This window comes from Oncorhynchus nerka, linkage group LG2 (assembly GCF_034236695.1).
Source record: "Oncorhynchus nerka isolate Pitt River linkage group LG2, Oner_Uvic_2.0, whole genome shotgun sequence".
NCBI lineage: Eukaryota > Metazoa > Chordata > Actinopteri > Salmoniformes > Salmonidae > Oncorhynchus > Oncorhynchus nerka.
This window is the reverse complement of record NC_088397.1, coordinates 99655035-99669379: the sequence shown is the minus strand read 5'-3', so window position 1 is coordinate 99669379 and position 14345 is coordinate 99655035. Positions and strand designations below refer to the sequence as shown.

The window sequence follows — 14345 nt, the reverse complement described above, 5'->3', positions numbered from 1 at the left end:
GGGTAATAAAAAATATAAAGCAGATGTTGATTATCCCTTTGAGCGAAGTGAAGTTAATAATTACACTTTCGATGGTGTATCAATACACCCAGCCACTACAAAGATACGGGCGTCCTTCCTAACTCAGTTGCTGGAGAGGAAGGAAACTGCTCAGGGATTTCACCATGAGGCCAATGGTGACTTTAAAACAGTTACAGAGTTTAATGGCTGTGATGGGAGGAAACTGAGGATGGATCAACAACATTGTAGTCACTCCACAATACTAATATAAATGACGGAGTGAATAGAAGGAATCCTGTACAGAATACAAATATTCCAAAACGTACATCCTGTTTGCAACAAGAAACTAAAGTAATAAAAAAAAGGTGGAAAAGCAATTACCTTTTGGTTCTGAATATAAAGTGTTATGTTTGGGACAAATCCAACACAACCCATTCCTGAGTATCACTCGCCATCTTTTCAAGCATAGTGGTGGCTGCTTCATATTATGGGTATGCTTGAAATTGTTAAGGACTGGGGAGTTTTTCAGGATAAAAAAAGAAAATGTAGCTAAACACAGGCAAAGTCCTAGAGGAGAACCTGGTTCAGTCTGCTTTCCACCAGACACAGAGATCACCTTTCAGCAGGACAATTTGATTTATTTATTTAATTTAACCTTTATTTAACCAGGCATGTCAGTTAAGAACAAATTCTTATTTACAATGATGGCCTACCAAAAGGCAAAAGGCCTCCTGTGGGGACGGGGGCTGGCATTTTTAAAATAAATGAAATAAAAATATAGGACAAAACACATCACAACAAGAGAAACAACACAACATTGACATAAAGAGACCTAAGACAACAACATAGCAAGACAGCAACACATGCCATCACAACGTGGTAGCAACAAAAACTAACAACAACATGGTAGCAGCACAAAACATGGTACAAACATTATTGGACACAGACAACAGCACAAAAAGGGCAAGAAGGTAGAGATAACAATACATCAAGCAAAGCAGCCACAACTGTCAGGCTCTGATCAGGCCCTACACCCAAACAAGCACTGAATGTTCTCATCCACCTCTGGCCTGCTGTAGTCTAACAACCCTACCACTGAGGAAGTACAGCTCAAGTCAAACACTGTTCGCTGCTCTGGCCCCCAATGAACTCCCCTTGAGTCAATCACCACTTCTACACCGGAGACATGAAAACCTCTTTAAGGAATACCATAGGATAATTTAATCCCTCTCACCCCCTCCCTGAAAAGATTTAGATGCACTACTGTTCCACTGGAGGTCATAAGGTGAATGCACCAATTTGTAAGTCGCTCTGGATAAGAGCGTCTGCTAAATGACTTAAATGTAAAATGTAAATGTTAAGAGTGTCCATGATTGAGTCTTTGAATGAAAACACAAGGCCACATCTACACTGGAGTTGCTTACCAAGAAGACAGTGAATGTTCCTGAGTAGCTGAGTATTGACAAGACCTGAAAACTGTAGTCTAACAACGATCAGAGCTTGAAGAATTTTGAAAAGTATAAATTGGCAAATGTTGCCACAATCCAGGTGTGCAAAGCACTTAGAGACTTACCCAGAAAGACAAACAGCTGTAATCGTTCTTAGAGACTTACCCAGAAAGACAAACAGCTGTAATCGCTCTTAGAGACTTACCCAGAAAGACAAACAGCTGTAATCGCTGCCAAAGGTCAAAGGCCAAAGGTGCTTCTACACTCGGGGGTGTGAATACTTATGTAAATTAAATATTTCTGTATTTCATTTAGAAACATGTTTTCAACTTGTCATTATAGGGTGTTGTGTGCAGGTGAGGAAAAAACATTTAATTTAATCCATTTTGAAATTCAGGCTGAAACACAATTTTAGAGGAGGGAATAAGTCAAGGGGTATGGAGACTTTCTGAAGTCACTGTACATCAACACATTCACCACTCATAAGGTTTTTCAACTTCTCCTCAGCTCCAGCGGTGTTCCAGAATGCATTGCAAGGCATTTCAGGTGTGAAAAAACATCAGCGACCACTCGCCGAAGATCGGTAGGATGGTCAGTTTTACGAGGATATGTTTGTTTGGCAGCATAAGTGAAGGATGCTTTGTTGCGAAAAATAAGAAGCCGATTCTAGATTTAACTTTGGATTGGAGATGCTTAATGTGAGTCCTGAAGGAGAGTTTACAGTCTAACCAGACACCCAGGTATTTGTAGTTGTCTACATATTCTACGTCAGAACCGTCCAGAGTAGTGATGCTGGACGGGCGAGCAGCAGCGGGCAGTGATTGGTTGAAGAGCATGCATTAAGTTTTACTAGCATCTAAGAGCAGTTGGAGGCCACGGAAGGAGAGTTGTATGGCATTGAAGCTCGTCCATAGAAGGGCCAGAAGTATACCGAATGGTGTCTTCTGTATACAGAGAAAAGAGTCGGCCTGAGAATTGAACCCTATGGTGCCCCCATAGAGACTGCCAGAGGTCCGGACAACAGGCCCTCCGATTTGACAAACTGAACTCTATCTGAGAAGTAGTTGGTGAACCAGGCGAGATAGTCATTTGAGAAACCAAGGCTGTTGAGTCTGCCGATAAGAATGTGGTAATATGACAGCTCATGGTGGATCCATGGTAGTAGTTATTGGTTGTCAGTCAACTACTGAACATGTATGCGTGAATCACACAATCCTTCTTGGCCATGAACTCCATCTGTGTCTGGACATGTTCACATTGAACATATTCTCCTACAACTCCAATCTTCCCAGACAGTGTCCCGTTTTTAATTGCACCTTTATTTGAGTCCCATTGAGTCAAGAGAGCCCTGAGTCAGTTTACAAAATGAACTAGAGCAGTGTTTTATAGGATGTACCAGGTGTTTATCACTCTGGCCCGGTGCCAGTCCTCGGTGCCACCGCACGCAACACAACAGGAAGCTACCGTACCACAGCAAACGCTACCCCCGGACAGAAAGTTACTGTGCCACCATGCCGGTCTGCCATGTGACTGCCCCCCTCTCCCAAGGGAAGTTCCTGCCCCCCTCTCTCCCAAGGGAAGTTCCTGCCCCCCTCCTAAGGGAAGTTCCTGCCCCCCTCTCTCCCAAGGGAAGTTCCTGCCCCCTCCTCTCTCCCTTTAAGGGAAGTTCCTGCCCCCCTCCTAAGGGAAGTTCCTGCCCCCCCTCTCTCCCAAGGGAAGTTCCTGCCCCCTCCTCTCTCCCAAGGGAAGTTCCTGCCCCCCCTCCTATGTGGGAATTTTCCCCCCTCCTAAGGAAGTTCCCCCCCCTCTCCCTTTAAGGGAAGTTCCTGCCCCCCTCCTCTCTCCCAAGGGAAGTTCCTGCCCCCCTCCTAAGGGAAGTCCCCCCCTCCTAAGGGAAGTTCCCCCACACACACACCAACTGACCTCAAATAATCAGCTCTGACATTAACATTATTTACGTGAAAAGTATGCAAGTACATTGTTGGGATCCATCATGTAAAACCACTGTATATACCGAATACAGAGACAAATTATTATTATTATTATTATTCAATATAAACACATCCATGACCTGTAACTGTAAACAACAAGCACTGATGGGTTTTCAGAGATTCATTTGGTACCAGTGGCTTATCGACGCAATGTGGAAGCTCCCTAAAAAAAACGCCTGTAAGGCCATTCGCTGAGACATACCGCCACCTGCTGGTAGCAACAGGCAACTACACAAAGGAGAAGGGAATCGCAACGAAGAACAGGACACTTGACTCTCTCTGTCCACAACATAAGAGCTTCAGAATGTAAGAAAATTGAACATGGCTGGTTATTCTGTAATTATTATTATTTTTTTTTAAGAAATGGAAGAGAAATCATATCCAGCTGCATGCATACTGAACAAAAATGTTAACCTAACACAACAACAACAACAACAAAAAACACACAACAACAACAAAAAACACACAACAATTTCAACAAATCAGTCAATTGAAATAAATGTATGGATTTGACATGACTGGGCAGCCGTGGGTGGGGAGACAAGCCCAGCCAATCAGAATGATCCCCCCCCCACACAAAAGGGTTTAATTACAGACAGAAATATTCCTCAGTTTCATCAGCTGTCCAGGTGGCTGGTCTCAGACGATCCCGCTGGCAAAGAAGCCAGATGTGGAGGTCCTGGGCTGGCGTGGTTACATGTGGTCTGGGGTTGTGAGGCCGGTTGGACATACTGCCAAATTCTCAAGAAATATTCAAGAAATGAATATTAAATTATCTGGCAACAGCTCTGGTGTACATTCCTGCAGTTCGCATGCAAATTGCACACTCTCAAAACTCGAGACATCTGTGGCATTGTGTTGTGTGACAAGAGATTCTAATTGTGGTTTTAAAAGAAAACAAGAATCATCAGTGAACAATGACACCTTTGTTTTTAAGCCCTGGATTTCTAATCCCTTTAATATTATTTAATCTAGGCCTTTAATATTATTTAATCTAGGCCTTTAATATTATTTAATCTAGGCCCTTTAATATTATTTAATCTAGGCCTTTAATATTATTTAATCTAGGCCCTTTAATATTATTTAATCTAGGCCCTTTAATATGATTTAATCTAGGCCCTTTAATATGATTTAATCTAGGCCCTTTAATATTATTTTAATATTATTTAATCTAGGCCCTTTAATATGATTTAATCTAGGCCCTTTAATATGATTTAATCTAGGCCTTTAATATTATTTAATCTAGGCCCTTTAATATGATTTAATCTAGGCCCTTTAATATTATTTAATCTAGGCCCTTTAATATTATTTAATCTAGGCCCTTTAATATGATTTAATCTAGGCCCTTTAATATGATTTAATCTAGGCCCTTTAATATTATTTAATCTAGGCCCTTTAATATTATTTAATCTAGGCCCTTTAATATTATTTAATCTAGGCCCTTTAATATTATTGTTGGATCAGATTTTAATAGTTAATATTTCAAAATAAATAGATATGCCGATCGTGGACAACCTTGTTTATTCCTCTTGACAGTTTTAACACCTTCTGAGAAGAAGCCATTATTTACTATTTTACACCTCTGGCTACTAGACATAACTTCACCCCATTTTATAAGAGATTCTCCAAAAATTAAAATGGTTCAGGCCTTTATATATAAACTCCAATAGTACTTTATCAAAAGCCTTTTCAAAGTCAGCTATGAATAGCAGGTCTGGTTTCCCAGATGTTTCACTGCATCGTCCATGTAAAACACCTGTCTGATTAGAATGAATAATATTCAACAATACCTTTCTAGTGCTATGCGCTATACACTCTCCTAGAATGTTTTCCATTACAACACTGAAGTGTAAGGGGCCTCCTTTTTTTTTGGGGGGGGGGGGGGGGGACTGGATCTTTAGATCTACCACCTGTATCCTGTTTCAGTAATAATGCAATCAGACCTTCTTGTTGAGTATCCGAATCTACCATTTATATAAGAGTGGTTAGAACATTCTAATAATGGTCCTCTGAGTATATAAAAAAAAAGTTGTGTATACTTCCACTGGTATGCCATCCAGCAACTGGAGTTTTCCCATCCTTAAAATGCTTTAAATGCATCGAGAAGTTCCTCCTCTGTAATTTATCCTTCACATGAGTCTTTCTGTGCACATGTTCTGTACTCATGTTAATTTCATATTTTGAAAGAAAAAGCAAAATACTTTAAGCATATGTTTTCGTTTCTTTTTCTTTCAAAATATCATTTGGTGAATCATGGGTGACTCCGTTATTTGTAACAAGTAAAAAAAAAAACATTTGGTGCATTTTTTCCCACATATTCCATCCAGTTTACATTTTGTTTTTATAATATATTACACTTTATCTTTCTGGAATAAGTTCCTCAATTTATTTTGTTTTTTTTCCTCTAATGTATTCTGATCTGTGTAATGATCATGTTGTTTAGTCAGCTTATTGATATAAACACACCTGTCGGATGTTGGATGGATTATTTGGGCAAAGGAAAAAGCTCACTAACAGGGATGTAAAAACATTTGTGCGCATGGAAAATGTCTGGAATCTTTTATTTTAGCTCATGATACAAGGGACCAGCACTTTACATGTTGCATTTATATACGTTTTATAATATATTTGACTAAAACATTTCTGAGTCTCCCACTGTTGAGGGTCCACGTGGGGTTTAGGATATGTTGTTCCTGAAACCATGTGTTTGATACTGTTCCAGAGCCTCCAATATAAATGACCACCAGCCGCCATTGGGTCAGAACCCATCTAAAACCCTAACCTCATCTCTTCATCAGGTGGTTGATGGCCTTCACCTCGACATCGGAAAGAGGAGACAGGTTGTATCCTGTCAGCTCCGGTTTCCCTGGAAACACAAACGCAAGTCTTTACAACACTATCCACATCACAAGATAATGCAGTCAACACATTGTCGAAGGAGGTAATGCAAACTAACTGCATTGTTGAAGGAGGAAATGGAGGCTAACTAGGCATTTTTGAAGGAGGTAATGTAGTCAACGCATTGTCGAATGAGGTAATGCCAAATATACATTGTCGGAGGTAATGTAGACAAAATATGCATTGTCAGAGGAGGTAATGCAGCCTAACTGTGCATTGGCCGAGGAGATAATGCAAACAATCGATGCATTGTTGGAGGTAATGCAGGATAACATTAGGTATTGTTGGAGGTAATGCAGGATAACATTAGGTATTAGGTATTGTATTTGGAGGCATTAGGTAGTGCAGACCATTAGGTATTGTTGGAGGTAATGCAGGATAACATTAGGTATTGTTGGAGGTAATGCAGGATAACATTAGGTATTGCTGGAGGCAATGCAGACCAACATTAGGTATTGTTGGAGGCAATGCAGACCAACATTAGGTATTGTTGGAGGCAGTGCAGACCAACATTAGGTATTGTTGGAGGCAATGCAGACCAACATTAGGTATTGCTGGAGGCAATGCAGACCAACATTAGGTATTGCTGGAGGCAATATTATTGCTGGAGGCAATGCAGACCAACATTAGGTATTGTTGGAGGCAGTGCAGACCAACATTAGGTATTGTTGGAGGCAGTGCAGACCAACATTAGGTATTGTTGGAGGCAGTGCAGACCAACATTAGGTATTGTTGGAGGCAATCCAGACCAACATTAGGTATTGTTGGAGGCAGTGCAGACCAACATTCGGTATTGTTGGAGGCAATGCAGACCAACATTAGGTTATGCATTGTTGACGGATACATTACTGATCAGGGCCCGGTTTTCCAAAAGCATGTTAAGGCTAAGCGCATCATTAAAACCGTAGGATCCTGTGGTTCTATGATGAAATGAACTTAGTCTTAAGAGGCTTTTGGGAAACCGGGCCCCCCTGTACTGTTCACTACAGCCTAAAGGAAGTATGGTTGATGACGTTATGTAATGATTTTGACCTTGCAGTTCATTGAGGCGGTTCAGTTTGTCTTTAAGGGCTTGGCGAAGGTTGTTGATCTCCTTGTCTAGCTGCTGCTGGTCTGGTGAGAGAAACCCGACACACGACAGATGAAACAGGACATTACAGAGGCATCCTGCTTCACAGTCATTAAACAGGACATTACAGAGGCATCCTGCTTCACAGTCATTAAACAGGACATTACAGAGGCATCCTGCTTCACAGTCATTAAACAGGACATTACAGAGGCATCCTGCTTCACAGTCATTAAACAGGACATTACAGAGGCATCCTGCTTCACAGTCATTAAACAGGACATTACAGAGGCATCCTGCTTCACAGTCATTAAACAGGACATTAGAGGCATCCTGCTTCACAGTCATTAAACAGGACATTACAGAGGCATCCTGCTTCACAGTCATTAAACAGGACATTACAGAGGCATCCTGCTTCACAGTCATTAAACAGGACATTACAGAAGCTGGCTTCCTGCTTCACAGTCATTAAACAGGACATTAGAGGCTTCCTGCTTCACAGCTCTTACCTCTCTGTATCATCTCTTTCGTCTTCGCTTTGGGGAATTTGATGAACATGTTTCCAAAGCAAACCTTCACTTTTTCTGCATGTAAAAAAAAAAAAAGGTTTTAAATTGCCGGTAAATTCATTTTTAAATATAGAAGTATTTTCTGAGAGATAATGGAACATGAATAATTATTTAGAAAAGACTAATATGAAATGTCGTCATTGTCCACAGCTCTGCCTCTGTGACTTTTAATTGAGTGTATCAAAGAGGGAGGAAGTGTCTTTTAAGGTGGTTGTATTCATCTTTGAATAAGAGCTCCAAACAAGTCAATATTCTGCACCCACCTTCCGATGCCATCTCATGTTTCAGAGCATTCAACGCTTCCCTGTTCATATTCCGCTTCGTGTCCAGATCCACGATCTAACAAACAGCCACATGGACACAGCGGTAGTTGATCTAACAAACAGCCACATGGACACAGCGGTAGTTGATCTAACAAACAGCCACATGGACACAGCGGTAGTTGTGTTAACTGTATTACATAGTGACACAGAGTGGATGTGTGGAAAATGGAAAGTCAAAGAAACTAGCTAGCTAGCGGCACGTGCTGCCTGGGTACGACCTAGCCTGGGAAGCCACTAGTGGGCTTTATGGGTCTCCATAGCCGGCTGTGCAGCTTAATGGGTCTCCACAGCTGCTAGTGGGCTTTATGGGTCTCCACAGCTGCTAGTGGGCTTTATGAGTCTCCACAGCTGCTAGTGGGCTTTATGGGTCTCCACAGCTGCTAGTGGGCTTTATGGGTCTCCATAGCTGCTAGTGGGCTTTATGGGTCTCCATAGCTGCTAGTGGGCTTTATGGGTCTCCACAGCTGCTAGTGGGCTTTATGGGTCTCCACAGCTGCTAGTGGGCTTTATGGGTCTCCACAGCCGGCTGTGCAGCTTGATGTGCACAGCTGGTAATACACCTGTTTATCCCGGCGACCGGTTTGCCATTAAAATCTAGTTAAGGAGAACATGTGAGCCTTTGCAGCCTGAACGGAGAATGTTTATGTGCGAACCATAGAGATAGAGGACTCATCTTTGTATCTATGCCAATAAGGCTATCTCCATTTTGAAGTAGTCCATCCCCCCGATTGGCTGATCCCTCCTGTTGACCTGGTTGGACATGACTAACAGGGTCACCAGGAATGATCAACCAATGAAATTGTAAGTCCAAACCAGTTGCAAGTATGGTTAGCTGCAGCCCAATATGGTCACTGGGCGAGTGGGTGTGTCGAAAGGAGAGGGTGTATGGAAAGCGAATCAGCTAATTGGTCAGATTTGTTGCCTCAATACCGTGACGCGTGTCTGATTGGGCTGCCAGTGACCAGCATTGTATAAACATGCATGTTGACATGAGACAGGACCACGATACCACGGCTGTGTCGCCGGCGTTCGCTAACGTGGCAATCCCCCCCCATGATTTTATTTCAAGTAGGATAGCAGCCTACTCAAGAAATAACTAATATTGATAACCATGGAGATATCACCTTGACACATATAGTCAGTCTACTACTCAACGTGGAGGGCTGAACTGCAACAACACCGAGACACAGTGCCTTTTGCTCCCACTTGAACAGGAAGTAACTACCAGGTATCAGGGTTACAGCCGCAGTAAGGCGCATGCATTTATTTGATTTTTTTAACCTTTATTTAACCAGGAATTGAGATTAAAATCTATTTTTCAAGAGCGCCCTGGCCAAGAGAGCATACAACTCATGAAGCAACAGTTCACCCACCATCAGTACTTTTAATCAAATTAAACTAATCTTTACTTTTATAACTGAACATTTACAATTATTTGTGCAAAATGAACAGTGAAATAAGAGACTCATCCACTGGCTTCGAAAAAGAAGTCCAAACTCTTGCGGTACTGTAACTTAATGTGTGGTAGTTGTCAGTGGTGTGAAGTACTTAAGTAGTTCTCTAAAGTATTTTTACCTAAGTAGTTTTTGGGGGTATCTGTACTTTTCTATTTCTATTTTTTGACAACTTTTACCTCTACTTTAGTATACTCCCTTATTTGACATTATTTGCACTCACTGTATATAGACTTTGTTTCTACTGTAGCCTTTTTTCTACTGTATTATAAAGCACTGCTTTGCTTTATCTTGGCCAGGTCGCAGTTGCAAATGAGAACTTGTTCTCAACTGGCCTACCTGGTTAAATAAAGGTGTTCTCAACTAGCCTACCTGGTTAAATCAAGGTGTTCTCAACTAGCCTACCTGGTTAAATAAAGGTGTTCTCAACTAGCTTACCTGGTTAAATAAAGGTGTTCTCAACTAGCCTACCTGGTTAAATAAAGGTGTTCTCAACTAGCCTACCTGGTTAAATAAAGGTGTTCTCAACTAGCCTACCTGGTTAAATAAAGGTGTTCTCAACGTGCCTACCTGGTTAAATAAAGGTGTTCTCAACTAGCCTACCTGGTTAAATAAAGGTGTTCTCAACTAGCCTACCTGGTTAAATAAAGGTGTTCTCAACTAGCCTACCTGGTTAAATAAAGGTGTTCTCAACTAGCCTACCTGGTTAAATAAAGGTGTTCTCAACTAGCTTACCTGGTTAAATAAAGGTGTTCTCAACTAGCCTACCTGGTTAAATAAAGGTGTTCTCAACTAGCCTACCTGGTTAAATAAAGGTGTTCTCAACTAGCCTACCTGGTTAAATAAAGGTGTTCTCAACGTGCCTACCTGGTTAAATAAAGGTGTTCTCAACTAGCCTACCTGGTTAAATAAAGGTGTTCTCAACTAGCCTACCTGTTTAAATAAAGGTGTTCTCAACTGGCCTACCTGGTTAAATAAAGGTGTTCTCAACTAGCCTACCTGGTTAAATAAAGGTGTTCTCAACTAGCCTACCTGGTTAAATAAAGGTGTTCTCAACTAGCCTACCTGTTTAAATAAAGGTGTTCTCAACTAGCCTACCTGGTTAAATAAAGGTGTTCTCAACTAGCCTACCTGTTTAAATAAAGGTGTTCTCAACTAGTCTACCTGTTTAAATAAAGGTGTTCTCAACTAGCCTACCTGTTTAAATAAAGGTGTTCTCAACTAGCCTACCTGGTTAAATAAAGGTGTTCTCAACTAGCCTACCTGGTTAAATAAAGGTGTTCTCAACTAGCCTACCTGGTTAAATAAAGGTGAAATAAAAAAACAAAAAAACGTTCCTGAATAAAATGATGCATCTTTAACTCCATACATTTTCCCCCTGACACCCAAAATTACTCATTACATTTTGAAAGCTTAGCAGGACAGGAAAATTGTCCAATTCGCACACTTATCAAGAGAACATCCCTGGTCCTCCCCACGATCTGGCGGACTCAGTCAACACAAATGCTTTGTTTTTACATTATGTCTATGTTGGAGTGTGACCCTAGCTATCTGTAAATAAAAAATACAATTGTACCATCTGCATTGCTTAATATAAGGAATTTAAAAAATTATTTGTACTTTAACTTTTGAGACGTAGGTATATTTTAGGAACTGAATTTACTTTTGATACTTAAGTATATTTAAAACCAAATACTTTTCGACTTTTACTCTAGTAGTATTTTACTGGGTGACTTTTACTTGAGTCATTTTCTATTAAGGCATCTTTAATTGTATGATAATTGTGCACTTTTTCCACCACTGGTAGTTGCGTGGTAAGACACTGAAGACAAAAACAACTCAATCAAAACCATCTAAACTATAACAGAGCACGTTCTCCAAACCCACTCCTTCCACACCCACTACTTTTCTTTGGTTGCCATTTCTGTGGTTTTCCAGGAAAAATGTGGCTACTTTGAAAACGATGTTGCGGGTGAAAATATATTGGTTGCAGATTGTTGGCATACAAAATGACACCGCGCTGCCATGCATTTTTCTTAAAATATATATATTTTACCGTGACCTGTTGCTGACTATCAGGCAGTTAGCAGACTGTTACCGGAGGGAGGGAGTGGGGAAGGGCGCAGGGCTGTGTGTGTGCGGAGTGTTGAGAAAGAGCTGCAGCGGGAAACCGATTCACGGAGACAAATCAGCACGCACGTCTGACCAGTTTTTACCAGTTGTAGGCAGGCTATTTATATATGGGTATTATGGAGACACTCATTTCCAACCCCCCCAAAAAACATATGAATGCGCTAGAACTGATAACGGCGACAAAACAAAATGATTTTAAGGCGCACTACAGTGCTTTAGATAAATTATCTCAGGGAGGTGGTTTAAAGAAAAACTATATTCTAATGTCAACTTTTCTTATGGGAAAAACCGTATCAAGCGTAGTGTTTTTGACTCTGTTCTAGGGTCTGACGGAATGCGCCAGAGGAAATTAGAAATGGAACTCAACTCCCTCGTTCTGTTATGGGGGGAAAAAAACACAATGAAACGGACATTTCTACCGTGCTCTGTGCTCGCAAACTGGAGCACGGGAGGGTCAGAGTATCAAAGTATGCGAAACGGGAGAACGGAGGGCACTTCTCGAATGAGTACTCTGTTTGTACATATTTTGAAGCAGGCCTACATACACAAACAGGATGTATATACAATTATAAACTGAGTGGTTTGAGCCCTGAATACTGATTGGTTGAAAGCTCTTTTGAGCCCTGAATACTGATTGGTTGAAAGCTCTGGTATATCAGACCGTTTACCACAGGTATTTTTTTTATGTATTTTTCACCTTTATTTAACCAGGGTAGGCCAGTTGAGAACAAGTTCTCATTTACAACTGCTACCTGGCCAAGATAAAGCAAAGCAGTGCAACAAACACCACAGAGTTACACATGGAGTAAACAAACGTACAGTCAATAATACAATAGGAAAAAATAATGTCTATATACAGTGTGTGCAAATGGCGTGAGGAGGTAAGGCAATAAATAGGCCATAGTAGCGAAGTAATTACAATTCAGCAGATCAACACTGGAGTGATAGAAAAAAGAAAAGAAAAAAAGAGTCGGCCTGAGAATTGACAAAAACAATTTTTTGTTTACTGTTGGTAACCAGTTTATCATAGCAATCAGGCACCCCAGGGGTTTGTGGGACATGGCCTAAGAACAGCACTTAGCCGTGGTATATTGGCCATATAGCCTACCACATCTCCCTGGGCCTTATAGCTTAATCATAACAGTCAAACAAGTTAAATCGTCATCTATTGATGGAAAATGATTTGGTGAGTTTAAAGAGGGCAAATTATCTTTTCTCTTGAGACATATTCTAAAGCAATAAAAATTATTTTGATGGAAAGCCTAATTTGCTTATTTGGCCTACATCTTTACAAATTAATTCGCTCCATAACATTATGGAAAATGGGTTTATTGGATAAAATGTGGCAACTCCTGAGTGGGCTCCTGGGTGGCGCAGCAGTCTAAGGCACTGCATCTCAGTGCTAGAGGCATCACTACAGACCCTGGTTCGAATCCAGGCTGTATCACAACTAGCCATGATTGGGAGTTCCATAGGGTGGCGCACAATTCACCCGGGTTAGGGCTTAGCCTACATTGTATATAAGAATTTGTTCTGACTTGCCTAGTTAAATAAATAGTTTTGTGAGGTCATTGTGCTTAAAATTATTGCTACACCTGGCACCCCTGGCAACCCATACTAAAAAGTCGCCATATTGACCTGCAGCTACCCTATTCACCCCTAGTTGACTACATTAAAATGGTGGAAACCCTCAATGGCCCTGTCCATGCTAACACGGCTTTATGGCCACTAGAGGCCTCTATCATTCTCTTTGGTACAAAATGGTCGCTGGGGAAAACGAGTGTATAACCGGCTGTGGTTATCAAGCCGAGCCGATAGTGGAGAGCTCCATAAAGCCCACTTTAGGTGCGACTAACCATGTCCCGGTGATTCCGCCCAAAAATACGCCATTCGATACAGCTACGACTTTTTCGTAGTACGTTAGGAGAATTAGGGGGGTGAAAGTCCCTTGTATCGAAGTGGCGTGTTTTTAGGGTTGTCAAATGGCTCGCTAGCTTCCCAGCCAATGTTTGGTCAAATTACAACCGATTTAACTAGCCTGAGAGCTAGCATCATGGACAGTAACCGTGTTCGTACAAAGTATTTTTGAATTACTAAGCATTACCTGTTGTTTGTTTGCAAGAACATCCTCTGCTGCCTCTTCAACTTCGGTCAGATATTGTAAAATTCGTTCCGCCTCCATGATGGCTGTGTGTTGCAACAAAAATATGTCCTACGTGCAGCAAGTACTACACAACATATTTGGTTCCCATTATAAAACAATTGACCCTAAGGGACGACTGAAGTCCTAAAGATGAATGAATATATTTTCATTGAAACAAAGACCCAAATACGTTTATTTTCTTCTTCTTCTGTGGATTTCATATGGCAGTTGGCAACCAAATTTAAAGTGCATTACCTCCACCAATTGGACTGGAGTGTGGACCAGAGACAGTGAAAAAAATCCTACCCAATAATTCCGTG

The 14345-nt window shown here is 41.1% G+C and overlaps 1 protein-coding gene across 1 annotated transcript; it reads right to left on the bottom strand.

The window, feature by feature from the left end:
• Positions 1–5983: 5983 nt before the first annotated feature.
• Positions 5984–14140, bottom strand: pdrg1 (p53 and DNA-damage regulated 1). Its single transcript, XM_029656209.2, has 5 exons — positions 13987–14140; positions 8236–8311; positions 7913–7987; positions 7370–7450; positions 5984–6305 (listed from the first exon to the last, which is right to left on the bottom strand). Exons 1-5 carry the CDS (start codon positions 14062–14064, stop codon positions 6223–6225), a joined length of 393 nt encoding a protein of 130 aa, XP_029512069.1. The 5' UTR covers positions 14065–14140; the 3' UTR covers positions 5984–6222.
• Between the last annotated feature and the right edge of the window lie 205 nt (positions 14141–14345).

What these genes read in the sequence shown, in the direction of transcription:
- pdrg1 (XM_029656209.2), bottom strand. Translation starts at nt 14,064, where the DNA reads ATGGAGGCGGAACGAATTTTACAATATCTGACCGAAGTTGAAGAGGCA. An exon ending in ACATGAGATGGCATCGGAAG is followed by an intron (nt 7,988 to 8,235) that starts GTGGGTGCAGAA and finishes TTTTACATGCAG; the next exon opens with AAAAAGTGAAGGTTTGCTTT. An exon ending in CCGCCTCAATGAACTGCAAG is followed by an intron (nt 6,306 to 7,369) that starts GTCAAAATCATT and finishes TTGTGTTTCCAG; the next exon opens with GGAAACCGGAGCTGACAGGA.